The sequence below is a fragment of the Myotis nattereri genome (genome assembly GCF_964212035.1).
Source record: "Myotis nattereri genome assembly, chromosome: 14".
Lineage (NCBI taxonomy): Eukaryota > Metazoa > Chordata > Mammalia > Chiroptera > Vespertilionidae > Myotis > Myotis nattereri.
The window spans coordinates 12578775-12591296 of record NC_138089.1 but is presented as its reverse complement, the minus strand read 5'-3'; the positions used below and the strand labels follow the sequence as shown (position 1 = coordinate 12591296).

Genomic DNA, 12522 nt, shown 5'->3' with positions numbered 1-12522 from the left:
GTTTACTTTCCCTGCAAATATAAATAATTCAAAGCTACTATTGAAGATAATTCTGGAAGGGAGTGGGGTTTCTTTGATTTTACCCAAAAGAAAGTTATAAACAGCACTCCATCTATTGGCAGGCCTGAATTTACTTTGCTCAAGTCACTCAGAGGTTGTCTAAATTGGCATTTTTAAGAAAACTTCTTTTGAGTTATTCATGCTTTTACTGGAAGGAATTGAAGTAATATAGAAAATAATTATAAACTGAGATTCTGCCTGGAAAGTTCTTTCTTTGATCATACTAACTGATAATTCTTCAGTGCTACCTCTGTAGACCTTTTCAAGTCTATAAAAATGTGTATATGTATAAATATTCCTTTTACAGAAATGCAATGCATGTATGTAATATTTGGCAATTTGCTTTTTTTTTTTTGCTTTCTAAAAGATTACAACTTTCTAGATTGCTATTTATTTTTTTAACTGTTCCATAATATTCTATTGGTTGCCTCAGAATTTATTTGATTACTCTATATTGTTTATAGACATGAAGATTGTTATCAATTTATTTTTACTATTTCTTCTTTTATATATATTTTTATTGATTTCAGAGAGGATGGGAGAGGAAGAGAGAGATAGAAACATCAATGATGAGAGGAAAATCATTGATCGACTGCCTCCTGCATCTGTACTGGGGATCAAGCCCACAGCAGGGGCATGTGCCCTAACCTGGAATCGAACCTTGACCTCCTGGTTCATAGGCTGATGCTCAACCACGGAGCCACAACGGACAGGCTATTTTTACTATTTCAACTATGCATTTTACTTTAAAGATTTGTGTCGAGCTTATGCTGGAAAATAAAATTTGAGCAGAAATTTACATTTCAATTTATAGACAAGTGTTAAGGTACTCTCGGGGGAAAAGGAAATGGCCAGACATTGAATGGGCTTGGTGACCCTGTCTTTTCCTCCCACAAGTATCTGTGGCAAAATGTGGGATCTGAGTGACTCAACAGCCATTCCCGGGCCTTGTCCTCCTGCCTACCTCCCCTACAGAGCCCAGGAAAGCCGAATATTTACTTCCCAGTCTCCCATGCAGCTAAGGATGTCCATGGAGACAGCAGCCCTTTGGTGACTATGAGGCAAAGACCATAATGACCAAAGAGATGTTGGCCTAGTCATCATCAATACCAGTAGCCACTTGGTTCTGGACTTCGAGGTGTGTATGAAACACAAACCCCTTATTTCAGCCACTGTAGGTCAAGCTTTCTGTCCCCAAGCTTCAGGTTTAAGAAAATGAAAATGGAAACTTTTGTTATGTAAGTAATTGGAATTCTTTTTCTGCTGTGCTTGGTTAGAATTCCTCAGGTGATGGGGTGAAGTGCCAATTCTGTAAGGCTGCTTTTGTCTGGGAAGATTTCACACAAATCGTAAGGCAGACAGAAGAGCACAGTATCCCAGTTTTAACAGGCAGCAGGAGATGGGATGCAGCGTGGAGGGCATTGGCGTTAGTTAAGAACACAGATAGGTATACACAATGACAGGGAAAAACACACAGCTCTATGGGGAGAGCTTTGGACAATGGTTTTCAGTGGTTCCCAATCAGATACAATTCTATTGCCTTCCAGGGACAACTTGCAGTTTTAAATCTTCACATGAAGGCCTCACCCCAGGCTTTATAGGACTGTTCACAAAGCCTTCTGGGTCAGTGTTGCAATAACCATAAACTGATGGCCAAGAAGGTGCTTGGTCAATTTCCTTAGAAAAATCCAATTATCAGCAGGAGCAGAAACACTAACAGAGAGAAGAATTGGACAAAGATGAGTAGAAATGGAACATTAAGTTTTAGGGGTGTTTGTCAGTCGGCTGGGGGCCTCCTAGGGAGTGAGTGGGGTATGAGGGAAGCCACAGTTAGTAAAACACTCTTTCTGCACCAGAAAATATCCTGACAGGAGGCATTCCTCACTTTTCCGGGGCTAATTGAGGTAATCAGTGCCTATAAACAACCTTGCTTTCAGAAAGGCCCTTCAGGGGTGCTGAGGACAAATGGTTCATCAGCCCCAAGAAGTCATAAAAGGAGAAGGGACAAGGGGGCTCATCACAGGAGGTAGAAGGCTGGAAACTAGGTCTCTTTAGCCTATAAGCTGTTGAATGTTTGAGATGTCTGAAATGAGAAAGACACCCCACCCCCACTGTGAGTGGCTGACAGGAGGGGCTTGTCACATGTAATTGGCATAACCAACTTACACCAGGCTCTTTCAATGTTTCTGTCATGTCAGACCCTAACTCCCTCCCCCTGAAGGGCTGTGAGGCTGCAGAGTGAAGGCTTGTGTTGCTGATGCAAAATACAAAAGCTGCCACTAACATCCAGTTATGATCAGGGCTTTGTCTCACAGATGCTTCATTTAGTGCTCACCTGGCTTTCGGAGCACTGATGTGACAGAGAAAGCTTAACAAGCCCACGGTTGGTATTTCTGTATTAGTCTTTCCATAACATGCTGCAGCCAAGAGGGGCCCCTTCACAGCCCTGGGAGAGTTGGGAATAAGGACGACAAACTTTAGAGAAAGGCAGATCCATGTTCAAACCATGACTACTTCATGTACCAATAAACCCTGTGACCTTGGCATGCTCTTTAACCTCAGTTTCCTCATTTGTCAAACAAGGGGGTGTGTTTCTGTTTTAAGGGAGTGTTGAGAAGATTGAGTTCATGTAAATAATGTACTTACTGAAGAGACTGGTCCAGAAAACCAAATATGGTTGTTTATTATTATTACTATCATCATCATCATCACTATCACACAGGGTTTTTTATTTTGTTCTCCAGTGCCAGAATATACTTTTCCAAGTACTTCATCTCATCTTCATTCATATGCAGGTGTGGCAAAAATAGGTTTACAATTGTGAGTATGCTAAACACAGAGTTTATTCTTATATTATCATCTATTAATTATTATTTTCTATGCCGTCAACTGTAAACTAATTTTGCCCCACCCTATATTCATTTACTTGATTAAAATTTATGAATCACCTATGCTGTTTTGAGAACACAAAGATGCCTGAGATGTGGTCCTGTTGGCAAAAGGTTTGCGGACCATCTGGGGAAGTCAGACACTTGCACATCTTCCAGTATCTCGCACCCCCACTCTCAGTCCATTCTCCACTGCAACTAGGGTGGCCTTTCTTTTTATTTTTATTTTTTAAATATATTTCATTGATTTTTTACAGAGAGGAAGGGAGAGGGATAGAGAGTTAGAAACATCAATCAGCTGCTTCCTGCACACCCCCTACTGGGATGTGCCCCGCAACCAGGGTACATGCCCTTGACCGGAATCGAACCTGGGACCTTTCAGTCCGCAGGCCGACGCTCTATCCACTGAGCCAAACCGGTTACGGCTAGGGTGGCCTTTCTGAATTGCATACTAGTGTTTGGTCTTTCCCCTCCCCTGCTAAAATCCAGTGCCTCCATGAGACCCAGGTTTCTTCACATTGACAAACTTTCTGTAAGGGGCAGGCAGTAAATATGCTTGGCTCTGTGTAGCATGAAAGCAGCCATAGATGATTGGATGTGGTTGGATAGGGCACAGGGCCATAGTTTAGACCAGCCGTGGGCAAACTACGGCCCGTGGGCCGGATCCGGCCTGTTTGAAATGAATAAAACTAAAAAAAAAAAAAAAAAAGACCGTACCCTTTTATGTAATGATGTTTACTTTGAATTTATATTAGTGCACACAAACACTCCATCCATGCTTTTGTTCCGGCCCTCCGGTACAGTTTAAGAACCCATTGTGGCCCTCGAGTCAAAAAGTTTGCCCACCCCTGGTTTAGACCATACCTGACGGATCCCTGCCTGCATCTTGAACAGTCACTCCCTTCTTTCTACCGTACAGATGTCTGCTTCAGTGATACTAAATGCATAGTCCAATGTGCCTTGTTTACCTGAGTATAACTTGATTTGCTACTCTCTTTGCCTAGAATACTCTTCTCCCTCTTCCCTGGATAGAATCTACATGCTTTCCTGGTTTCTGCTGAGCTCTCCATTTCTCCAAACAGCTATTCTTCATGTCTCCTCTCATCCTCTGCAAATATGTACCATGTTTTCCTCTAACATGCTCCAATTACTGCCTGTTCATTCACTTGTCTGTATCCCCAAATAGACAGCAAGTTCCTTGGAGGTGTGGGGAGGATGTATTTACTTGTTTAGTCAACAAGTGTTTAGGGAACACCTACTTCATATCGAGCACTGTGCATAACGACAGAGTCAGCCAGAAACAAGGTCAAGAGTATTATCTTTCTTCAGGGAAGTGGTCAAACAAAACAAACAAGAGAAGAAATAATGCCAAACAAATAAAGATGTTAGGAAGTCTGCTCATGAAAAAGAAAAAACCACACCAGGAAACAATGGGACTAGAGTAGGGATGGGCTGTAGTCAGAGGATCCACTCCAGGCAGTGTAGTCAAAGAAAACCTTCTATTTACAAGGAGAGCAGCTTATTTAGAAAGAGCAGAGAGTGTGCTAAGTTAGATGCTGAGACAAGTGAGATAAGGAAATAGATACTGTTCCCTTTATAAATATATCTTAAAGCCCATTGCAATGCCTGCAAAGTAACAGGTAGTCAGTCAATGTTCAATAACTGTCTCAGTTGGATTTTCCAAAAGCAGATCCTGAGATGAGAATTTTGTCTCAAGAGCTCTATTGGAGAGGCATTGCCAGGAAGCACGACGGTGAGTGGAGAAATGGGACAGAGAAAGAAGGGAAGCCAACCAAGGGCATGCGAATGAGCAGAGGTTGCTGCAGGCAACTGTTGCTCAACCTCGGTGGAATCCTATAAGAAACTATTGAACACACCTGAAAATTCCCCCACAGAGGTGCAAGGGCGCTGGAGTTTTATCCACTAATTTTCATGACACGTTGGTTGGAAGCTGCCATGGACTTAACTCCCAGGGACTTCCCTGATGCCTCAGTCACAGGCTGAGCACATTCCTGCTCCCCGAGAAAGCCCTCAGTAGAGAGACTTGGGTGTTTGAGGGAAAGCCTTTGGTGTGTACAAGGACTGTCCCCCTAAGGCTGCAGGTGGCCTCTAGGGTGGGCAAGGGGGTTTAGGTGAAACATCAACAACCTCTGCTACAATAAAGAAGTGAATGAGAGATTGAGTGGGTAAATGGGTCAAAGAATGAATAATTGTATCTCAATGAAATCAGCCCAAGGTTCTTGTCAACAGGGGAGAGTCAGAGGAAGTCCCCTGGTGGCAGTAGTGTGTTGGAACCCAGTGGGTTGTGCAGTTCTCTTCCCAACCAAAGTTCAGAAGTATTACGTTGGGAATTGGCCATGGTGGGTATATTTACATCATGGCAATTGGTAAATGCTATAAATACAAGCTTTGCTCTCTGGTTATCTGATTGTCAGCACACACTGCTTGGTGGTAATATGAGTACCAGTAGTTGGTCCCAATCTCCCAATACCTTTTGCAACCAGTCTCCTTACTCCCACTTACTTCTTCCCAGACCTCTCTCATGCCTGACGTTGTGTATCAGGCCTTGGAAAAGGTCCCCTCCTTGACATCACTGCAGGCTACAGAGTCCTATGAGAGCCATTAATCAGCTTGATTGCCTGTCCTCTTCCAACCCATTGCTTTCAACTATGCCTTGCAAAGTAACCAGAAGTAGTAATAGCAGCTTTCATTGATTTTCCTTATGTGGGTCAATCAGTTCCAAGGAGGGAGCTGCTTGCCCTATTTCCAGGGGAAAATCTTTAGTTTCATTAACTGCAAAGATATTCCTGCTATGGGCGATTTTGGCTTGTGGATACTTATCAAGCCAGAAAATGCAAGGCAATTCTTCTGTTCTTATCCACCTGAGTGTATTTCTAATCAGGCTACAAGCAAGGCGGGTCTCCACCAGCCAATTCTGTCCATTTAGAGAGTAATATGTTGTTGTTAGGAACCGAGCCATACATCATTCAAGACAGTAGTAAAATGAGAGTTTATTGCAGGAGATTTGTTTCGGTCTCCTGAACTGAAGGGAAGTAAGTGATTGGGCCAGTGGTCACGGTATTGATACCTTGGAATGTGCTAGAGGTGAGGAGCCTGCTTTGTTTGAGGAGAATTGGGGGTTTTAGGAAAGATGGGAATGCAGAGGGTGGAGAAGTGAACTCATTCAGTGTAGACAGCCAGGAATGGGACCCGAGCTCTGGTCTGCCTGATGCCAGGACTTCTTGTGTCACCACCTAGGGTGGGCGGCTGGGCAGGGAAATTGGTGGGAGGATTTCCAAAGGTCCCTTCCACTCTAGGTTTCCATTCGTCACCAAGAGAATGTTGACCCTCAAAGAATTTGCAGTTCCCTCTCCCCACTGTCTTAATGTATTCTAGCTTCCGGGCCAGGCTCAGCTGATGTACTCTGAAGGAGTTGATTTCACACTCTCAAGTACAGAATCAACCATCCCTGTAATATGTCCCTCGCTCAGCAGGGCCTGACGCTGGCGTGTTGTACAGATATTATCTGTTTAATCCTCACCTCATGATATTATTGAATTTGGTATGGGTCACACAGTATGGTTTCCCTTTAATCAGTAAGGACTGTGGGGAAAGGAGAAAGTTAACCAGAAATCCCACGGGCATCATATTTAACTCCCATACAACATCTTGTTCTCAGAACTCAAAAGGAGTTAAAAATAAAACCACAGTGATGTGTGTGGTTTCAATAGTCTGATGCCTGCTTTCTGTGCATTTAACATTTTGAGCCAATTAAATACATAATTATCATTCCATCTTAAGTTCATTACATGGTGGTATTAATAATATCTTACTATATATAAAGCACTTTAAAATAAGACAGAATGGTAACGGCAACGTCTCTGTAGCCATTCAGTGCTGAAATTACCAGGATTTGTCTTTCTACCCTCTATTCTAACTCACTACACTTCAATATTTCAAGGAATTTTTAAAACAGGGAACTGTTGGAAGACATACTATTTATTGGGCCACATCTTTAATAGAGGAATATAATACTAATCACGCACACAACCCTTACACGTGTGTAAATACCACATGAATCTCTGCATGAATTGAGAGGGGGGTGCACATGAGTACCTACTCCACCTCATTTAATTCTCTCCTTGTTTCAGGGAGACAGAGGGTTTCCCTGTTTTGAGGTGAGGAAGCTTGGATAGGGAGTGCTATCGCCACAGCCACACCACAGGGCTTGGGTTCCCCCACTCCATTCCCACTTCTGGAAGACATGCCAGAGGTGCCATCCTGACAAGACACCAAGGGCTGAGCATTGAACAATTAAACTCCCTTCCCCTTTATTCCTACCAATACAAAGCTGCCAGAGGAGCACTTGGTCATGAGAAGTAGGCACATGCATGCTGCAGCGACAAGAGATCAGGGTCCCTGTGGCCCTGACATTCATGGGCTTCGTCCCCAGAGTTGCAGAGTGGGTTGCAGTAGCTTCTGAATGCCTCCCAAGTCCACCTGTGAGTCAAACTAGGAAGAAAAGCAGTAAAAGCAGAAATGATCAGTTTTTCTGGAGTGCCTGGGTCTTGCTTCACTGTGCCTGGTGGTTGTATAGATTGGCTAGGGATGAATAAGTCTAAATATCCTATTTGATGGAACATCTTATGAAGGCGCTCATCCACATCTATTTACAGGAATAACATTCGAGAACATTTATTGAGTGCTTATCCTGTGCCAGGATCTGTTCTAAATGTTGTACACACACTAACACATAGAAACCCATTTTGTTATGACCATATCTACTATAGTTTTCTGGTCAAGTTATTTTCATTTTTAAAATACTGATTTTAAAAACTAACGACTCAAAACTGCCATGCACACAAAAAGTGATCCACAAAAGACTGCTTACCTCATGAAGATTGTATCATCAACCAGCCTTTGCCTACTAATGTTAAATGGCCAATTGGGACGGACAGTTCTGAGGCTCTTCCTTCACTGACTGAGTGAGGCGGCAGGTGTTATGGGTAATACCTGTTTTGCCTCCTGAGCAGGCCCTGGTGATCTTACCAGCACCAGCAGCCTTCTTGTCTACTCATATTATGAATAGCAAAATGACCCAGAGGACTTCATATCAATGTTATTGTATTGATGAGGAAACCAAGACATAGGAAATTAAGCAACAATGCCAAAGTCACATTCCAGAGCCTGTTCACTTATAGTTATTGTAAGGCATCAATAACTCCTCCTGCAATGCAAAGTGAGCTAGTGTTTCTGATAGCAGGGGTGGGGGCGGGGGGGTGGAGAACCTTTTTTTTTTTTTTTGCCAAGGGCCATTTGGATATTTATATCATTCAGGGGCTATACAAATTATCAACTTAAAAATTAGCCTGCTATATTTGGTCAAGCATTTCATTAATTCAACCATCATGCCCTGGCGGTGCCAGACCAAATGATTTTGCGGGCCGGACATTCCACACCCCTGCTAATAGGGACCCCAACCTATGGCAAGAAGCTGAATTCCAAAAGTTAAAATAAATGGGAATATTACAGTGTGGGTCAGTGTGGTAAATGCATTTGATTGCCTTTTTTTTTTAATAGCAAAGAAATTCTTTTGAATTTAGTTACCCTGAGTGGACAAAGTTGGCATTTTCTTACTTGCCATCTTCGGCTATGCCTGCCCTCCCATCTTCTTTCTTGAAGACGTCTTTGAGATTCTGCTTCTAAGTCAGTGCTTAGTTCTCCCAGATCCAAGTTCTGTACCAGGCTAGCCCATGACATTAATAGTTAACCAGCTGAATCTTTCAACAGTTGACTTAGAAAGAGCAACTCACACAGAGATGTGACCACCAAGGCTGGCTTGAGGCTCACACACACCGAGACCTGGTGCTCTGAACTGGCACCTCTCAGATATTCACCTACTCATCCCAACCCTTTAGATCTAAAATTCTCTGATCATAAGAAAAATTCAAATATTTATTAATTCAAAATTCCTATTCTTTTTTCAGCTAATGTTGAACCCAACTAAAGGATTAACTTATGATTTATATATTGGGAACTGAAAGCTTTGTCAAACTATAAAGTTAAGGCAAAAAAAAATCTTTATTTGTCTCAGTACAAATTGTAATGACTTAGAAGCCCCACAAGATTTTTGCACTTCTCAAAGGGTCCTGCAATAGCCCACGTGGTCCAAGTGGATTATCGGTGCTCATCACCTCAGCCCCAGCTCTGTGAGTGTGTCCTCGCCACACGTGAAGAGTGGGCATCTCACTCACATCTGAGGCACATGCAGGAGTGGAGCACAAACCAAAATGGAGCGGGCGGATACAATGGAAGAACTAATGCATTTGTTAGAGGAAACACCCAGGGAGGCTGCAAGTCTTACTTTCTTTCCTCTCAAAGCTTTTAGTGGTATTGTTGAAAAATCTATATTTAAATCTATATATAAACATCATCCTGAGGGTCTGAGTAATCTCTGAACTCAATATTTTTCACTTAATACTTTTACTAGCCTTTCTTTTTCTTTATACTTTCTAGCAGTGATATGAAGTGTCTGAATGGAAGGGTATAATGGAAAAAAAGCCAACAACACATCTCTAAAAGGCTTTATATTAAAGATGTGAAGAGAAAGAGCAATTAAAAAATATTTTTCTATTTAAAATCAGTAAACATAAAAGCATGTCAACAGTAAATACAGATCAAGTTGTTTCTGGTGTTGGTGCTTTTAAGGCAGAGGTCCTCAAACTTTTTAAACAGGGGGCCAGTTCACTGTCCCTCAGACATTCCACACATGCGCACTGTGGGCCCAGGATGAGTCGGCTGCTAAGCAGGACAGGCAGCGGTGGCAAAAACACCTGGCGGGCCGGATAAATGTTTTCGGCGGGCCGCATGTGGCCCGAGGGCCGTAGTTTGAGGACCCCTGTTTTAAGGATTAAAACAAACTGATGATATAAGTAGTAAGTAAGCTGCAGTTATAAATACATTATGGTAATTGCTCTTAAATGCATATGCTGAGTTTGTTTTCTGGACAACTGGAAAAGATCTATTCTTCTTATAAACTAGATGCCCAGTGCATCTAGGCCCACTCCAGACAGCCTTAGTGCTGCCAAGGAGGTGGGAGAGGCACCCGCCACCGCTGCTGTGCTTGCCAGCTGTGAGCCTGGCTCAGGGCTTCTGGCTGAGTGGCGCTCCCCCTGTGGGAGAGCACTGTCCACCAGGGGGCAGCTCCTGCATTGAGCATCTGCCCCCTGGTGGTCAGTGCACATCATAGCGACCAGTCATTCTGCTGTTCAGTCAATTTGTATATTATCTTTTTATTATAGAAGACTAGAGGCCCAGTGCACAAAATTCATACACGGGTAGGGTCCCTAGGCATGACCAGCAATCTGTGGGGTGATCAGGGGGCCCCCACTGGCACCTGCCTTGGCTAGCCTGGGGCCTGCGAGCTGGGGGCAGCTCCTGCATTGAGCATCTGCCCCCTGGTTGCCAGTGCACATCATAGCGACCAGTCATTCTGCCAGTGGTTCCACCATTCAGTTGATTTGCATATTAGGCTTTTTTTATATAGGGTTATGAGTTATTGTCAAAATAAAACAAAGCATTGTTTTCACATGCTTTATCTTGATTAAAACTATCATAACAAAAAATTTTGATCTTGTCTTTTTAATAATTACTTATTTTGAAAGACAAACATGTTTATTGTAGAAAAATACAGATAAACAAAAAGAAGAAAGCCAGAGACACCTCAAATTCTTCCCACCTGGAGGTGTCCATCATTAACACCGTGGTGTGCAAAGCTTTCCACACTCTTTGGTGTGAAATGACAACTCCACCTTTTGAGGCCTGGCAGCTTTTACACACTCAAACACAGGTGTTTGGCCTCGTGATCAGTTTATCTCCGGCGAAGTCACTCTAGCTGTCCAGACTGTTTCTGCAGATGCCACCTCCCTGTTCTCCACCATCACCCTGCCTTCATCTTCCAGCCTGAACCAAACGTTAGCAGAACCATAACCTCTCTCAATCCACCACGAAGCTCCTGCTGATATTTCTCATTGGATCAGCATCATACTAATAATTTTTGTTTTGTTCTTCACAGCTTTTTGCAATATTTGCATTTTCAACATGCGGTGGCTATTCTGGAGGCCTGCGGCTGAGTGTGGACTGTGTCAACAAGACGGACAGTGACCTCAGCATTGACATAGCGTTTGCCTACCCATTCAGGTAAGGCATGGTGGCTCATGCCTGCTGGCCACGCAGAGAGGACACTATCTTCCTTCCATCATTTCTTAAAAAATAATGCCATCTCCCAGGGACTTCTGGGTAAACAGAAAGAATTCTGCCTGAGCCCACAAAATACCCAAACAAGTAAAATGCCCACCTGCTATCCCTCCCTGAGAAGATGAGTTATACCTTCAAACCAGATGAGTTGTGTGAGTTGTACCTTCAAACCAGAACTGATTCTCCTCCAAAAAACTGCTACAAGTAGTCCAGTATTGGGGGCTATCAACAGGGAGACCTCAGTTATACAATCCTTTCTCCCATCCATAGTCCCAATCTTAAGATCTCCCAAGTTCTAAATAGGATTAGTGTCATCTCTAACTTCATACTGACTATGCAATATTGGCTGATAATGTATCTAATAAGATTAATTTTTAATATTATTTCCAGGTGTCAGTCACTTTACTTGCTGTTTACTTGTTAATTTCATTTAGTCATCACAGTGACCTTTGAGTGGAGCACAATTACTGTCGCCATTTAAAAATGAGGAAACTGAGGCACAGATATGTTTGCTCACATTCCCTCGGCCAGTAAATGGCAGAGTCAGGGTTTGAGCCCACCTGGGTTGAGACCAGTTGTTTTAAAACCAGAGCTCATGTATCTATTGCTATACTTAGCTTGAGATAATTTCTTCAATATCTCTATAAATTCAGACTGAAGGTAATACCTTATCTTTGTCTTTGCCTTATTCATAAAATATGTGCCAGGGCTTGTCTTGAATCAGACATGTTGTGATTCCAATCCAGATCCAATGGGGATTAATTATATTTAATTTTGAAATAATTTACTTACAAATTTTTGGCACCAGATAAGTAGAGTGATGTTTTTACAAACAACTTTCAACACAATGTTTGCCTCTTATGAGTGCACTCTCTTGCTTACTTCAATTTAACAGACATGCGTGGAATAACCACGTGGAGCCAGACACGGCCCTGGCCCTAGAATTGCAGAGAAAGGTAGAGACTGACCCTCAGCACTTTTCTTACGTGGGCAAGTGCAGCACTTTCCCAAGTCTCTCCATGGAGCCCTAGGTACTTCATGTTTCTAAGGAAGGAATAAAAGAAGGAGGGTGACCAAGTGGGAGGGAAGAATTTAAAAATTATATAGTCAAATAAGTTTAAGAAGACTTCTTAGCACTTCACCCTTCTAATGCACACTTTGAATCACCGAGAGAAGCACAGAAATGAGTTATTGAGAAAGTTGGAGCAGGGGAGGAAAGGGGCTTGAAACATCCAGCTATTCTTTTTCAGCCCTCTTCCTGCCACACACAGAGCACCCGCACCCAGTGCACTCTCTTACCCTCCACCCAACCCTACCC

General features: G+C 42.8%; 1 protein-coding gene across 2 annotated transcripts in view; it reads left to right on the top strand.

Annotated features, from left to right (window-relative positions):
- SYNPR (synaptoporin) overlaps nt 1-12522 on the top strand; it is a 264572-nt gene that overhangs the window by 160700 nt on the left and 91350 nt on the right. For both annotated transcript variants that reach the window (XM_081105760.1, XM_081105761.1), the window contains one exon: nt 11023-11147. In XM_081105760.1, the coding sequence (XP_080961886.1) occupies nt 11023-11147 (125 nt within the window). The remainder of the gene's footprint in view (nt 1-11022; nt 11148-12522) is intronic.